Source organism: Morus notabilis, unplaced genomic scaffold (assembly GCF_000414095.1).
Source record: "Morus notabilis unplaced genomic scaffold, ASM41409v2 Scaffold897, whole genome shotgun sequence".
In the NCBI taxonomy this organism is placed as follows: domain Eukaryota; kingdom Viridiplantae; phylum Streptophyta; class Magnoliopsida; order Rosales; family Moraceae; genus Morus; species Morus notabilis.
The window spans coordinates 333,653-351,098 of NW_010357386.1; the positions used below are offsets into that span (position 1 = coordinate 333,653).

General features: G+C 37.4%; 1 protein-coding gene and 1 pseudogene across 2 annotated transcripts; one reads left to right on the forward strand and one right to left on the reverse strand.

Annotated features, from left to right (window-relative positions):
• Positions 1-280: 280 nt before the first annotated feature.
• LOC112092738 lies at positions 281-1,864 on the forward strand (annotated as a pseudogene).
• Positions 1,865-2,044: 180 nt separating this feature from the next.
• Positions 2,045-16,860, reverse strand: LOC21396775 (structural maintenance of chromosomes protein 4). 2 transcript variants are annotated; one of them, XM_024169458.1, is made up of 28 exons: positions 16,533-16,860; positions 16,167-16,256; positions 15,942-16,043; positions 15,635-15,811; positions 15,418-15,548; positions 14,880-14,958; positions 14,641-14,798; positions 14,496-14,571; positions 14,266-14,394; positions 14,047-14,191; positions 13,728-13,858; positions 13,268-13,420; positions 12,991-13,180; positions 12,472-12,605; positions 5,869-6,027; positions 5,172-5,480; positions 4,922-5,098; positions 4,652-4,735; positions 4,371-4,580; positions 4,157-4,246; positions 3,909-4,030; positions 3,652-3,807; positions 3,475-3,582; positions 3,307-3,367; positions 2,816-2,950; positions 2,625-2,712; positions 2,471-2,543; positions 2,045-2,381 (listed from the first exon to the last, which is right to left on the reverse strand). In XM_024169458.1, exons 1-28 carry the CDS (start codon positions 16,674-16,676, stop codon positions 2,261-2,263), a joined length of 3,732 nt encoding a protein of 1,243 aa, XP_024025226.1. In that variant the 5' UTR covers positions 16,677-16,860; the 3' UTR covers positions 2,045-2,260. The 2 variants fall into 2 exon arrangements, with proteins under 2 accessions (XP_024025226.1, XP_024025229.1); XM_024169461.1 differs by lacking the exon at positions 3,475-3,582.
• Positions 16,861-17,446: the final 586 nt, after the last annotated feature.

The window sequence follows — 17,446 nt, forward strand, 5'->3', positions numbered from 1 at the left end:
AATATTGTAGCGAACTATGAAAATCATGATTCGAATCAGGGAATAAATCCCTCTACTAAACATCCTACAGCTTCTAGTAAGCAATGCCAAACAACCCATAGTCTGCCCTAAAAACTTTATCAGCCTCTCAAATTTGAGTTGACTAGGAAAAAGATTCTCATTTCCCAAACCATGCTTACTCCCATTTATTGTCTGTACTATTCCAAGGCATACTTAAATGAGTTTTACGGAGAAATTCATTTCTTCACTCATAATTGAATTGATCATCCATGACTGGACCATGTACGTCAATTTGTCAATGGTTTTAAAGAACGACACAGTCAAGGGACTTCCCAAATTTCTTTGCAGGTCCCAAATCTATGCAGCAGCTCAACTAACAGGAGCAATATGTGATTTACTTTGGCCGAACTATTACACCCAATTAAAGACATTGGCACTACTTCTCCTTCCGGAACAGAAATTCAAGCCCTAACTATGGAAATAGTTGTTACCTTTTCAATGATGTTCATCACTTCGGCCGTGGCAACCGACACTAAAGCTGTACATATCTATATCATTCAACTTATTACCATAAATGTTACAATAAATATTTAGAAAAATGTTAGGGTCACTCTTTTTGTCACTCTTTGTATTCACAGTTTAACACGTGAATTTCACTAACATGATATATTATTATTTAAACAGAAAATATGATAGTAGAGTTCACGTGTCAAACAGTAAATATAAAGAGTGATAAAAAAAAGTGACTGAAAAAGTAGTGCTAACATTTCTCAAATATTTAAGTCTACAAGTCCTTTGTTTTATTGGTCCATCATATCATTTGACATTTTTATTGTTCCACAGATTGGCGAGTTAGCAGGTATAGCAGTTGGATCCGCGGTTTGCATAACATCAATTTTGGCCGGGTAAGCAAAACTAACTCCTAGTTTTCCCATTACTCACTTTTTCATGGAAAACTTGAGAAAGATCTAGCCACATTAGAGTGACCCCATATATAAAAGGAAGAAAGAGGGAAATAGTCCAAGATTTGAGGTGAATTAAAATTAATAGGCTAATAATTTACATAAGTTAATAAATATGCCAAATTACTGTTTTCGTCCATAACTTGTCTGGTTATAAACCATAACTTGACAAGTTATTCACGATTTTTATCCATAACTTGTCTGGCTATGAACCATAACTTGACAAGTTTGTCCATAACTTATCTGGTTATGAATCATAACTTGACAAGTTATGGCTTATTAATTTCTATAACTAAAAATTGGCCTATATACTTTCTTAAGCTTTTCATATTAGCCTATTTTCTACTATTTCTCTATATAAAAACACTTTTTTTCTACTTATGAGTCCCAAAATATTATACCAAACTAATATTGAATAAAGAATATTTACTTCTTTTCACTTCACGTGGGTGCATGGTTAGAGCAAAATTGGAACTAGATAGTACTGGCCTAACAAACTTAACCTAGTAAGTGGTAATTATTATTTTATTTTTTTTGGGATGGGGGCTAAAGTTAACTAGACCGGTAACTGGTAGTCTGGTACATAGAATAAATTAAAGAATAGGAAAAGATGGGTAGATAACAATTTATGAAGTCTCTATATCCAGACCAATATCAGGTGGATCCGTGAACCCAGCAAGAACAGTGGGACCAGCAATTGCTAGTTCCTGCTATAAAGGCATTTGGGTGTATGTTGTGGACCAATAACTGGAACACTACTCGGAGCATGGTCTTATAATCTTGTTAGAGTGACTCAGGAGCCAGTTCATGAGCTATCCTCACGTTCAGTTTCTTTCAAACTCCGCCGAATGATGAGCAACGACGGGCACGTTTCCGGCAAAGAACCTCTCAGTTCAGTGTGACAAGAGTTGCAGGCTCTATATGTCTTGATCTTCAGCCCCACAACTAACGCGCCTAATTGTCCTAACCAGTTCATCTCATCTGTACTTACCAATGCCAATCACCTTATGGTTTTGCGTGTATCTCTGTACTTTAGTTCTACATTTTGTACCAGTTTGTGGCTGTTAATGAAGTTGCTCTATTGCTAATGTTGCGGTTTGTTCATATCACTTGGACAAGTGTTTTAGAATGGTCCCAATGAGGCAGATTCATATATTCTATCCAGTGTAAGAATACATACAACTTAGAAAGGTTCTCAAAAGTTAAATATAAATACATATTTAACTCTACATATATGCAAGCTCAAAACACGGATAATCATGTCATCACGGAACAATGCCATCAAACGTGCAAACCCATCAAGCAGCATTTTCGCACACTGCAAAACTCCCTGGGTTGATGGTAATGCTCTTCGTGCAATTATCAGTTTTGTATATTCCGACCAGTCGATCAGCCAACTCAAACATGTTGTTCCTAAGGCTGTAAGGTGGCAAGAGAGGGATTAACTGCTTAACCAAAGTTAAATACAAGAAATTCTAAACATAATCAACTCAAAGATTTAAACCTACCTTATGATTATGAACTGTGCGTCCTTTGTCCGGTCCTTAACGTAATGACCCACAATTGAAACATTCTTAAAATCTACAGTGCCACAGAAACCAGACAAATGAGTGGAAGACTAAAAAAATGCGTTTATTTTGTGAAAGTTGAAATTAGAGGTACCTAGTGCAGCATCAATTTCGTCCATAACATACAACGGCGTAGGCTTGTAGTGATGCAGTGCAAAAACAAGAGCTAATGAGCTTAGAGTCTGAAAACAGTAAAAACTAAGGTCAAATTGAAGTGTCATGTGGACAGAAAAATATAGTCATTCTGTAGGTGAGAAAATACGGAAAGAGTAATATGCAGAGAACCTTTTCACCACCCGATAAGTTGGCAATATTCTTCCAGCTCTTCTTTGGTGGCCTAACACTGAAAACAACACCTTCAGAGAAAGGATCCAAGGAGTCTACTAGTTCAAGTTCCGCATCACCTCCAAGCGTGATCATCTGTAGAAACCTCATTGGGAGGAAAAGTATAGCCATTATATTGCCAATGCACTTAAAGGCAAAAAATAATATTAATATAAAAAAATAAAGGTTATGGGATAAAATAGGGAGAAAGGAAGAATGTGGCACAAGTAGCATCTGATATGAGAAACTGAATTTATTCGCAGTGAAGGAATTTCCATCCCATCATAACTAATCAGGAAAAAAATGAATATGCACTTTTTCAAGCAAGATAAACATATTCAATTAGCAAACAAAGGCGGCAAAAAGGTTTTTGGAAATTGAAACTGATCTCATACAGGAGTTATAATTAAAAGAAAAGTCAGAGAGAGAGAGAGAGAGCTCAGTTTACAAACCTGATACATTTCCTTCAACTTCAAAGATATAGAATTGAACCCTGCCATGAACTCATCCAACCTAAAATTATAGTCATCTCATTCGATTTAGAATTGATCGTTTGGGGAACAAACAATAAAGATATGTACGCATGCAGGATATATAATATATTCATAAAAGGACCGTGCCTCTTTTTTCTCCATTCATCATATTGTTTCTTTATGTTGTCACGCTGTTGAGTGACTGTGTTAAGGTCCTCAACTCGATCACTATACACCGAGACCTTACTCCGGTACCTTTTAAAAACAAGCTCAATTAGCATAAATTAGGAAGAACACAATTTTGTCGGCAAGGGAAAGACATACTCTGCAATGGAATCAAGGTTTGGATTCATCTCCTTCAGTTGTGTCTCCAGTAATGTGACCATTTCAAGGCATCTTTTAAGGTCACAAGGCTTCTTAAAAGTTTCATCTGTCAAGATTGCTTGAAGCTTTTCAGGGTCCACTAAATCTCTCTGAATTCTGTAACCAATAAGATATCAACATTTTTGGTTTTGAAATAACTGAATTATGCATAATAATCAAATGCACACTATCAACACAAATCAATCCAATCGACATACTGCTCCATATGCTTTGTAAGAGCATTTTTCAATTCATCAAGCTTTTTCTTGTAACCCTTCCCCTTCAGTTCCAACTCGTTGTACAGCTTCTTCATATCTTTGAATTTATAATCTGCATCAACCTTCAACATTTTGACGAGATTGTTAACATCCACTCCCGAAAATAAATGATAACAATAGTAACCTGATTAAAATAAGTAGTTAAGGGAAAAGGTGGTAACAGTAAGGAGCATTTGACATCTTGGTACCTCAGAGGCTCGCAATTCGTCAACGGTCTTTTTCATCTTGTTGTAGTCAGACTTTGCTTTATCCAGTACCTCTTTATGTTTATCAATAAGCTATGAAATGCAAAGATAACAAGATAGAAGTAAAACCAATTCAGCATAAAAAAGGCAAAGTTGATGAAAATTCTTTTATTGTTTACTAAATGCATACAACAAGACAAAAAATGAATTGTTCCACCTCTTGTATCTTTTTGTAGTTCTCTTGAACTGTAAAAGCCTTCTGTTCTACTTCTTTGAATTTGTCTCGCAATTTTTCCTTCTCCTGACTGAGTCGTTCAATCTCCAACCTTGAGTCATCAATCCCCTTTCTTAACTTCATTATCGTCTTCTGGCCAGTCTCTATTTGGACTTTGTGACGGTTGATATCTGTGCTATTTTTTTCGATATCCTAAAATTGGTAGAATTAATTAGAAAAGAACACCAGTCTCACACATAATAAATGGTAATATATGTACTTACAGACTGGATCTTGTTGACTTTTGACTTCTGAGCTTTCAATCTTTCGCCACCTGCATTTTCAATATTTCTCTGAAGTTCTGAGGCCTGAAAACAGACATGATAAGAAATTGGAATTAAAGCTAAATATCCAAAGTTTCAAAATTCTATTAGAACTAAAAAACAGCCCAAAAATACAACACACAGACCCAAATTGACCACGCTGTGGTCAGGATCAAGAAAAGGTAAAGATGGAACTAAACAAAATAAGGTAAAATCAAATATTTCAATCACCTTGTCTTTCAACTTCTCAGACCCTTTTATGAGTTTATCAATCACCTTTTCTTCAGCAGAAATAATATTCTTGAGCTCCTCAAGCCGATTAAGTTCCTCCTGCTTTGGCTGTGACGCTGCTTCCAGGGAATCACGTTGCTTTTCAAGATAATTGTGTTGTGTATCCAGACTGTCAATCTGTGAAAATGGAAATTATTAAGCTAACAAATTCTTCTCAAAAATATGAAAGAAACCTTGGACATATCATTACCTCTTTCTGTGTTTTAGCTAATTCCATCTCCAAGTGTGCAACTGTTTTCTCTGAGGCTTGATATCTCCTCACTGCATCCGAAATCCTTTCACGGATGCTTTTCAATTTCTCAACCATCATAAAGAGCTCCTTCTCGGCATTTGCGACAGCTTCTGCGGATACACTGGTGACCCGGATAGATGTGCCCATCCTACCACCTCGAGGCTTACCTCCCCCACCACTCATTGTACCGGATTTTTCAAACAATGCACCATCAAGTGTCACCACTCTCCGAAATTCTTTGTTTCCACTGTATGCAATTCGAGTTGCCTGTAATTGGCCATAAAATGTTCTTACACTTATTCAAATCCTAAAATGAACTTGATATCAAAACATAGAAACTCCGAGGTTTTAAAATTGGTTACATTTGAAAATGGTGATCGATGTATTGTCTGAACCATTTTTAAGATGTCCCATGAAAAACTTTTAGTAGGTTTTGATATAAGAGAAAGGGAAAAAAAGAAAGACTTGACATGACGTAGCACTGTTTAGCATAGGCAACTGATCCAGAAAAACAAATATGCAAACAGACATTTAATTGTCTCAGCATACATTAAGAAGAATGTCAATATGCTTCTAGAACTATGAAGTATGAACTAGTAATGAACATGCGTACAGAACAAAGAACCATTAGATACACATCACCATGAAACCCCACCTGGTCAAGATCTTTAGCAACAATGGTGTTTCCTAGCGCCGCAAAGAAAGCAAGTTTCATTCGTTCATCATGAACTTTAATTAAATCAAAAAGCCGTGGAACTCCCTCCGGAGTTTGCACCTTCTCTTTCAACTTTGGTAACATATGAACTTGCTTTTCCTGACAACGAAATTAATTATAACATAGTCAGAAAATATCGTGAGTCACATATATGGCACGTACAGAATATGCAACTAATACTTGTACAGAAAAATATCAATTGTTAAAATGTTAAAATCCTGGTTGAGTCCCACACTGCTAAAGTATGGGCTTAGCATGTGGGTTTATAACTACTTGGGCACACCCTCCCTACAAACTAGCTTTTGGGGATGAGTTCTACCCAAGAGTTATAACAATTGGTATCAGAGCATGCCCCTCCTCAGGCCCACGTTGCGGAAGGGGCGACCTGGAAAGGCCAGAGTGGGCCATCCAAAGTGGGCCATCCCAAGTGGGCCGCCGTGGACGTCGGTGTCAAAAGCGTGGTGGTATGTTAGGATCATGGTTGAGTCCCACATTGTTAAAGTGGGCTTAGCATGTGGGTTTCTAACCACTTGGGCACCCTCTCCCTACAAGCTAGCTTTTGGGGATGAGTTCTACCCAAAGGTTATAACATAACACCACTAAATATTAAAGTGGCTACCAAGTTAACCACAGCGCAAACGAAGTTTAAATAAAGGTCCCCTTTGTTTTTTCTAACATCGCCTATGCTTGGTGATTATCTAAGATTGTTGAGATAGATTTATAGCTTACACCGTGAGATTTTATCGTGTTTAGTACACATAGCTTATGACATCCAATAGCCACCTTGAGATTTTATTGTGTTTTAGTACATCGTTTATGAGATCCAATAACCAATAGATATGCTATAACAAGTAATTTACTACATTCTCCAATAGATAGCAAATAATTTCAAATAATATTAACCAATAGATCCAAGAGATTTACTACATTCTCCCTAGATAGCAAGTAATTTCAAATTATACAAAACTATTTTAGGTTTTCAAATTTACTTACTGAAAAATATTAATAATTATCAAAATTTGCCAACAAACTTTTCCACGTATATTTCCTTAAGAAAAACAAAAAATAATTAATCCAAGATCCAATAACCAATAGATAGCAAGTAATTTCAATTTATACAGTAACATTTAAGTTTTTTAAATTTAGTTTCTGAAAAATACTAAGAATTATCAAAATTTGCCAACAAACATTTCTACGTATATTTCCCTAAGAAAAACAAAAAACAATAATTTGTCCAACTTTCATATGACTAATTACTGTTCAGCCAAAAACATATAATTAATGATCTGTAAAAGAAAAAGGTAAATAGTAATTACGAATAGTTTTTGTTGAATTCAGAAGTCAAAAGTTAGGGTAGTTAGTTTAGGAAAGTATTTTAGGAATAAAAGGAGAGATCAGTTGTGATCTTTTCTCATAATTTTGTTTCCTGATTTTAGGAGAGAATCAAGCTAGTTAGTTATTTCCTTATTAGTCATTTGTGTATATATATGCTATTGTAGGGTTACAGAATGATAAATAATAGAAGTTCAGAAATTCTTCATTGTATCAGAGCCAGTTTTCTGAACCCTAATCCCTTCCGGCCATCTCTCACTTCGGCCATCACTCATTCCGGTCATCTCTCTCTGGCCATCTCTCATTCCGGCCATCTCTCTCTGGCCATCTCTTATTCCGGCCACCTCTCGCCAAGTTTTCTGGCCACTTCTTCATTGTTCTCAGGCCAATTATCTCCGGTTTCTCTTATATATTTCCAGCAACCATATTCAGTCTTTCCTCTCATTTTTTTTCCGCAATATTTGAGACATGACAAAATACGGAATGGCATCATCACAAACATCCAGTGTCACAACCCCAAAATCAGGAGGCAGATCAGAGATTCCAAACCTTGGTGGCAGCGAATCTTCTCCTATTCTCATCACAGGACACAAATTAAATGGCCATAATTACTTACAATGGTCGCAATCTGTGTTGTTGTTCATCTGCACAGGAGAAGCAGCCATGCCAGAGACTACAGATTCGGGTTTCAAGAAGTGGAAGATAGAAAATAGTATGATCATGTCATGGCTTATCAATTCCATGAACAATGACATAGGTGAAAATTTCTTGTTGTTTGGAACTGCAAAAGAAATATGGGATGCAACCAAAGAAACTTACTCCAGTTCTGAAAATACTTCAGAACTATTTCAAGTAGAATCAGCCCTTCATGACTTCCGCCAAGGAGAGCAGTCCGTCACTCAGTATTACAGCACACTCATACGGTATTGGCAGCAACTTGACTTATTCGAGACTCACTCATGGAAATGTCCGGACGACGCAGCAACGTACAGGCAGGTTGTGGAACAAAAAAGGCTGTTCAAGTTTTTCCTAGGACTTAACAGGGAGTTGGATGATGTTCGGGGTCGAATCATGGGCACTAAACCACTGCCCAGTCTCAGGGAGGCCTTCTCCGAGGTTAGGCGTGAAGAAAGTAGAAAGAAAGTGATGATGGGATCTAAGGAACAACATGCCTCACCGTTAGATGCCTCTGCCCTTGCTGTTCGGTCATTCAACAGTAATGGCGGAGATCATCAGAAACGGGAAAGGCCTTGGTGTGATTACTGTAAGAAACTAGGCCATTACAAGGAGGCTTGCTGGAAGCTCCACGGCAAACCAGCAGATTGGAAACCAAAGCCACGGTTTGATAGAGACAGCAAAGCACATGTGGCCTCCAATTCAGATAGTGCTCATGTTCCCGAGCCTAGCCCATTCAACAAAGAACAGATGGATGTACTGCAGAAACTGTTTAGTCAAGTCGGCAGTGGCAGCATTACTGGGGCTGGTTTGGTTGCTTAAACTGATCCGCATACAGCCTTCACTGCTAACCATGGATAGTAGACACAGGCGCTTCTAATCACATGACAGGAGATGCTGCCCTTCTCCAAAATTACAAGCCAAGTAGTGGTCACTCGTCCGTCCATATAGCTGATGGTTTCAAAGTCAAAAATCGCCGGGACAGGTTCCATCAAACTTACTAAAGAGTTGTATCTCGACTCTGTCCTCCATGTTCCAAACTTGGATTGTAATCTTTTGTCCATTAGTAAATTGGCTTGTGACCTTCAATGTGTTACTAAATTTTATCCAAACTTGTGTATTTTTCAGGACTTGAAATCGGGGAAGATGATTGGCAGTGCTGAACTGTGCTCCGGGCTCTATCTCCTCTCATGTGACCGATCCTCAAACCAAGTCTCACAAGCAAGTTGTGTCCAGTCTCAGAGTCTTTTAGGGTCTTTTAATTCTGTGTCAAATTCCAATGTCAATAAAGATAGTGAAATTATATTGTTACACTATCGTCTTGGTCATCCTAGCTTTGTGTATCTTGCAAAACTGTTTCCCAAATTATTTATCAATAAAAATCCAGCATCTTTTCATTGTGAAATTTGTCAGATTGCAAAGCATACTCGAACAGTATATCCTCAAATCCCATACAAACCTTCAACTGTTTTTTCTTTGATCCATAGTGATGTGTGGGGACCCTCACGTATAAAAAATGTTTCTGGAACTCGATGGTTTGTGACCTTTGTTGATGATCATACACGGGTAACTTGGGTTTATCTTATGAAAGAAAAGTCAGAAGTTGGACAAATTTTTCACACCTTCAATCTTATGGTTCAAAATCAATTCAATTCTAGAATTCAGGTACTCAAATCAGACAATGCTAGGGAATACTTTACTAGTAGTCTCAATACCTACCTTCAGAACCACGGGATTATCCACTTAAGTTCTTGTGTTGACACCCCACAACAAAACGGGGTGGCTGAACGCAAGAATAGACACCTCTTGGAGGTTGCCCGGTGTCTTATGTTTTCGTCTAATGTTCCTAACTATTTCTGGGGGGAAGCCATTCTCACAGCTACCTATTTGATTAACCGCATGCCATCCAGAGTCCTTACCTTTCAATCTCCACGTCAGCTTCTTCTGGAAAATTTTCCTCACACCCGTGCAGTTTCATCTGATTTACCACCCAAAGTATTTGGTTGCACAGCATTCGTTCATGTGTATCCTCAACACCGTAGCAAATTTGATCCTAGAGCCAATAAGTGCATCTTCCTAGGATACTCTCCAACCCAAAAAGGGTACAAATGTTATTCTCCAATAAGCAAAAGATTTTACACCACCATGGATGTTTCTTTCTTTGAACACGTGTTCTTCTATCCCAAATCTCGTGTTCAGGGGGAGAGCATGAATGAACATCAAATTTGGGAGTCTATTCTTGAGTCAGTACCCTCGTCTCACTCAGAGTCACCACGGCCTTCTCAAACCGTGCCCATTGACTCATCCACACCTGTGCCGTTATCAGTCCAGCCCACAAACACAAATGTTCCATCTCCCGTCCAGCCCACAAATGTGTCTTCTCCCGTGCCTGTTCAATCTGTAGCCCCACAGCTTGCTAATGAGAATTTACAAGTCTACATTAGGGGGAAGAAAAGACAGGAGCTAGAGCACAGATCACAGCCAACATGTGGCCAATATATTGACTCAATTTCAAGTCCACCTGAAGAAAACATGGGTACGGATAGGGAGGGAGATGTGTCAACTCCCAGCGTTGATGACTCTACCCTGCCAATTGCATTGAGGAAGGGTGTTAGGAGATGTACAGATCATCCAATTGGGAATTATGTCACGTATGAAGGGCTATCACCATCTTACAGAGCATTTGCTACTTCTCTTGATGATACTCAGATTCCCAACACAATACATGAGGCATTACAAAATTTTGAATGGAAGAAGGCAGTACAAGATGAGATTGATGCACTTGAGAAGAATGGGACATGGACTATCACGGATTTACCAGGTGGGAAAAGGCCCGTGGGGTGCAAGTGGATTTTCACTATAAAGTACAAGGCAGATGGATCAGTCGAGAGATTCAAGGCTCGGTTGGTAGCTAGAGGATTTACACAATCCTATGGAATAGACTATCAAGAGACTTTTGCTCCTGTTGCAAAACTTAACACTATCAGAATTCTTCTTTCATTGGCAGTCAACCAAGATTGGTGTTTGCAACAACTGGACATAAAAAATGCCTTCCTACATGGTGACCTAGAAGAAGAGGTCTACATGAAAATTCCACCTGGCTTTGAAGGAAGTATGACAAAGAATCAAGTTTGCAAACTCCGGAAGTCCTTGTATGGCCTTAAACAATCTCCCCGAGCCTGGTTTGACAGATTCACAAAGGCAGTCTTGAAGCTTGGCTATGTACAGGGTCAGTCTGATCATACTCTGTTTGTCAAGAAATCTCATGCTGAGAAAATTGCCATATTGATAGTCTATGTCGATGATATTATTCTATCGGGGAATGATGTGAAGGAACTACAGGAGTTGAAGAAGTATTTGTCAGAAGAGTTTGAAGTTAAAGACCTTGGAAATCTGAAATATTTCCTTGGAATGGAAGTGGCTAGATCGAGTAAAGGTATTGTAGTTTCTCAAAGGAAATATATTTTGGACCTTCTTAAGGAGACCGGTATGCTTGGATGCAAACCAGTTGATACTCCTATGGACAGTCAAAAGAAACTTGGCACCGAGAAAGAAAGTGCTCCAGTAGACAGGGGGAGATATCAGCGTCTTGTTGGACGCTTGATCTATCTGTCACACACTCGGCCAGATATTGGTTTTGCAGTAAGTGTTGTAAGTCAATTCATGCACAGCCCTACAGAGGAACACATGGAAGCAGTCTACAGAGTTCTTAGATACTTAAAAATGACCCCAGGGAAAGGCCTATTCTTCATAAAGACAAAAAACCGTGACACTGAAGTGTATTCAGATGCAGATTAGGCAGGAAATCTCATTGATAGACGGTCAACGTCTGGATATTGTTCCTTTGTCTGGGGCAATCTTGTTACCTGGAGGAGCAAGAAGCAATCAGTGGTAGCCAAAAGTAGTGCAGAAGCTGAGTACAAAGCACTAGCACAGGGAATTTGTGAAGGGATTTGGATAAAAAGGGTTCTAAGTGAACTGGGACAAATGAGGTCATTTCCTATTCTGATGATGTGTGATAATCAGGCAGCTATAAGCATAGCCAAGAATCCCGTGCATCATGACAGGACTAAGCACGTTGAGATTGACAGACATTTCATCACAGAGAAGGTGACTAGTGAGACAGTTAAATTGAACTACATTCCTACCAAGCAACAAACGGCAGACATCCTCACCAAAGCTCTACCAAGACCTAACTTTGAAGACTTAATTTGCAAGCTGGGGTTATATGATATATATTCTCCAGCTTGAGGGGGAGTGTTGAATTCGGAAGTCAAAAGTTAGGGAAGTTAGTTTAGGAAAGTATTTTAGGAATAAAAGGAGAGATCGGTTGTGATCTTTTCTCATAATTTTGTTTCTTGATTTTAGGAGAGAATCAAGCTAGTTAGTTATTTCCTTATTAGTCATTTGTGTATATATGTGCTATTGTAGGGTTACAGAATGATAAATAATAGAAGTTCAGAAATTCTTCAGTTTTTCCTGTATTTATTAAAAAAAGCAAACAATTAGACCAATCACTATAATACACCTAAGTACCAATATCATGAATGTTGCGACACCCAGGTTCTCTCTCCGCAGTAGCTCCACACATGCTTGTGCCGCACCGGTTGTCTCCACCACTATGTAATCAAGTCCAGCGCATGATGTTGATATGGCGACGTCATATTTTGCTGCAATGATGACATCATTTCAACAAAGAATTAAATTCCTCCGCAAAAAAAAAGGCAGAACACGAACCAAATATTAACAATTATATGGTAATGATGTAAATAATATAAACAAAAGAGCACAAAATAAGCGAGAAGTCTTCTCGCTTCGCACCAGCAAACTTCAACAGATTAAAAACACAATGTAAGTACCATATATTTGATCGAGAAATGATGGAACTCCAATGACATAGAACGAAGGAAAAAAGAGTGAATGTTAACATCATAAGATTTCCACTTGTAGCATCTTTACCCATTGAAATAAGAAGACTATTATTACCATGTGGGATTTGAAGAGCGAAAAAAAGTACTGCAATCAAGACTAACCGTGCTAAAAAATTACGCTCACCGTCAATGGCTCCTAAGTCGCCCATTCGACCATATATTCCCTGTATCCGGTTGGAATCCTTAGCCTGCAAAACTGCCTTTAAAACTGATCCCTGACTCTTCTCAGAATCCATAACAGACTTGAGTTCCGCAACCTTCTGTCTCGTAGCTTGTTCAAGAGGAATCAGTTCTTCTTGTTCTCTGATGCATTCCTACAAAAGTGCATTTCTCATCATATCCACAATTTCAAAGAATGAACAAAAGACATTCAAGTTCAAATGTATTCATTAAACACGAACTTGCTCTGCTTTACGAGCTTCCAGTGCTTCAAGTTTGTTCCTTTCTAGATCGTGCTGAATTTTTGTGATGCTCGCAGTTTTCGTTTCAATGGCTCCCAATATCTTTTCCATCTGCTTTTGAGCATCTTCAAAAGCCACACGACCAGCTTCATGCTGAAAAAATCAACTACTTTCAGCCCAACGTTTGGAATCCTTTTGGAGTTAAAACAAAAATGATAAGATACAACGTTTGAGAACGCAAGAATTCAGAGCTGGCTAAAATCGTATAATTTTTCCTTTTTTTTTTTCAGACAAAGAAACAATGGGCTAAAATCATACGTTGTGGTAGAAAAACAATTTCTTAAGAAACTCAAAAGGAAATTCGACACGATAATAAAATAAACAAGAAACAGTGTAGCTAGCGTATGGAATAGTTATTATATTAAGACCCTTAAACTCTCAATATAACCCTAAACCTGACCTTTTCATCCAGAAGCTTTTTTTCGGTACATGCAACTTCAAGTTTTCCGTTATGCTCAATCAGTTGCTTTTCCCAAGGTTCCAAAGCAGCACGAACTTTTGTAAGCTCAGATCGGTATCTCTCTGTTTCAACTGCTTGCGAATCAATCAAAGTACAAAATAAGTTAGAAAACAGTTGCCCAACCACATATGCTCTTAGCAATTAGCATTTATACTACGATAGATAACAAGCATTTTCTTTTATGCTAAAATAACATAGGAACAATATAGTCTCCACTCTACAATTCCTAAAACCAGAAAAATTAAGTACCAGTTACCACCTTTTGAATTCTCTATAATTTCCTCTAGCACTTTCTCCTCTTCTGCCAAGAGCTTTTGCAGTTTTGGAATGTTTTCTTCAAGTTTTGGTATCAGATTTGTTGAGTTCTCACTCTCTTTCTCTAGGTCTTCAATCTTTGATGAATCCTGAATTGGAATCCAGATTTAAGATTTATGAATCCATTCAGTTCGTTAACTATATAACTAAAGCATTTTCTTACCTTTTCAACTTTATCTGTCAGTTTCTTGATCTTTTGCTTCATATGCTTTAAATCTTCCCGATATTTGACGTCCTCCCTTTCAAACTGCTTGAATTCTTCTTTGCATTTTTTGAGTTCATTATCTAGTTCCTACTCATGTAAACGAAAAGATTAAACACATTCATGACAAAATGACTAATATAATGCTTTGACGAACAAGAAATCGTAATATTATGAATATGTAATCAAACCTCTTGTCGTTTCATATACTTATCATGCACAGATTCGAGCTCCTTCAGTGCACTGTTATTTTCTTGAATCTTCTCCCTGGATTATGAAATCAAAGTTTAACGCAAGTCCTTCCCATCAACTATAAAAATTTCATTTAAAAGTTACCTTTCAATCTTTAGATTTTCTTCTATGTGAGACACTTTTTCTTGTAACTCGACCATTTTTGTATTGGTATCGTTGTGTGCCAATGCTGTGGCTTTCTCTTGCCATTTCAAAAGAGACAACTCTTTCAGCATGTAGGCTTCTGCTTCATTCTTGACACCCTGTTTTACCGATATATTGACTCTTAAGCAAAACATATCTGAATATGGTGTGCCAAAATCTAACATAAAAACTACACGCACCTCCAAGCCATCCCTTTCTTTCTCTGCCAACTTAACCATTTGCACCACTCCAGATCTCTTCTCATTGAGGGTTTCTAACCTGAACCAATAAAGCAAAACAGAGAATTAAGCATACGAGAATCCTACATCAGATTAAGAATTTCACAGATTCTTCTGATTATATACCATAAAGAGTAGAGAATCTAGAGATAATCCCAATCACTAATGCGTAGCTGCCAACATAACCATGTTCGATTATATAAGTCAAATGCTTACGTTGGGAAGCATAACAGTAGAATAATCAAAGTATATATGTATTATTATCTCAATTAAGAATGCTGATTGCCAATAGTAAGCAAAAAAATTACCTATTTCAATTTTCTGTACAATTTGTTCATGGAATTTTATACTCAGCTCATACATCACATATACATCTAAGTCTAACGTTCTGTTTTACATGTTACAAGAATACTATGTCGCTGGCAGTGACACAAGTAGCATGTATGTGCAATAAAAATGGGAAATGGATGCAGGAGGAAGGAACAGACAAAGTACTCACTCCTTCAATGACTCGTCAATTTTTTCTACATATTTATTAGTTCCGATGATGTCCTCAAGGTATTCCAGAAAGCCTTCATCATGGGGTCCTTGAGCTTTTGGCTTCATCATAGAAATCTGCTCTACTTCACCCTAATCAAAACCCACAAGAGAATTGTTAAAGTACCTTTTGACAAACTCCTTATGCAAACTAGACTAGCTGTGTGACAACTGTGAACCTGAAGAATCAAGAAACGGTTATTATCCAAGTCAATTCCTTTCCCTTTCAGTTTCCTCGTAACTTCAGTAAAATTGCTACCACGGTCATTGATGTAATATTTTGAAGAATTGTCCCGAAATGCCACCCTGGTAATTACAAAATCGCTACCAGGAACAGCTTCATATGTTCCATCATCCTGTAATCAACAGGCAAGCAAAGTTTTTTCATAGAACTAGGAATTTGCTGGGTTCTATTTTTCATCTTTTACTCTCAAAGATCAAAGAGTGGATAAAAACATATCTTGCAGTGGAGAGAACTTTACTTACCAGATCAACGATCTCCTGGAAGTGAACAGAAACTCCAGCACTATCCAGATTCTGGTGATTGGTAGAGTTATGGATAAGCTCCGAAACCTTATTTAATCGCATCTGCACACATAAATTGCCAAGTTAAGAGGGTAAAAAGAAAAGGCTAAAGAAGCAAAATTCAGATTTAAAACTTCATTCAAAGATGAAAATTTATAACTAAACCAAAAACAAACTTTAGCCTACTTGCTTAGCTCGCTTTCCGAATACGAACAGCATCGCATCAATCACATTGCTTTTCCCACTACCGTTCGGTCCAACAACTGCAGAAAAACTCTGATTCCACACAGAGCAAATAAAAACAAATACAAATTATAAATTTCAGTTACCAATTAAAAAATTTCTGGACTTGCAGATAAAGCCCTCTCACATTGGGAAAATGAAAAAGAAATTGAAAAATACACTTGAAATTAGTTTCCTTTTTTCCTCTTTCCGTTATAGACAGAGAAATTCAACTACCGACAGAAACAATAAAGAAACCCCAAACCTGAATTATACAAGATAAATCGGAAATAAAGAAACAGAAAAAGAAGAAAATCGAAAAACCCTAACCTTGTGGAAAGGGCCAACGCGCTGTTCGCCGGCATAGGACTTGAAGTTCCTCATCACCATTTCCTTGATGAACAGCCTCGGGCCTCTCGATCGTTCCGGAACCACCTCCGAAACGTCCTCCATTAACTCGTCCGGAGTTTCCATCGCCGATTATCTCCGATTCAACCAAAAAAAAAAGCCCTTTTCGGATTCTCCTGCTTCGCAAGTTCTCCAGCGAAGTTTATCGAGAAGATAGAACAGAAGATAGAACAGCGAAAATTGGGATTTCAGAGATTAAGCAGAAGATTTTTTTTTTCTCTGCTAGAGCATTACCTCCATTGTTGAGTAGATTTTTTAATTTTTAAGTTAGAAAAAATAAACTTTCAGCCAAAAAACACAAAATTGGGTATTAGCGGGAAACTGAAACAGCGATAATACTTTTGAGTTTTCACCTCTTTAAATATAGACAGAAAATATATGGGCCGTCGTTAGTCCAGCTTTGGCCCAATTACATGGTTTAGCCCGTTTCCTGCCCGCCATGGCAGACCCATCACCCAAAACAAAGGTATAAATAGGCAAATACCCTAAAAGTGCATAGGCCTTTACTCTTGGTTGTTGACCTTTTTAGTCAAAAAAATATATATATTAATAAAAAGATATTTATTAAGAATAAGAGGTAAAAGTTTAGATTCATATACTTTTAAGGGTAAATTTTTTATTTTTTCTATAAATAGCAAGTGAGAAAAAACCAAAATAACACTCTAGATGGTAAAAAATATTTTTTATATTACTCCATTTAAAATAAATAATTATCATTTAATTAATAAAAAAACTTAAAAGTAATAATGGTACCTAATTATTTAAAATGACATAAATAATAAATATGTACAATGATATTTAATTATTTAGAATGATAAACCGTGTATTTTTCTCAT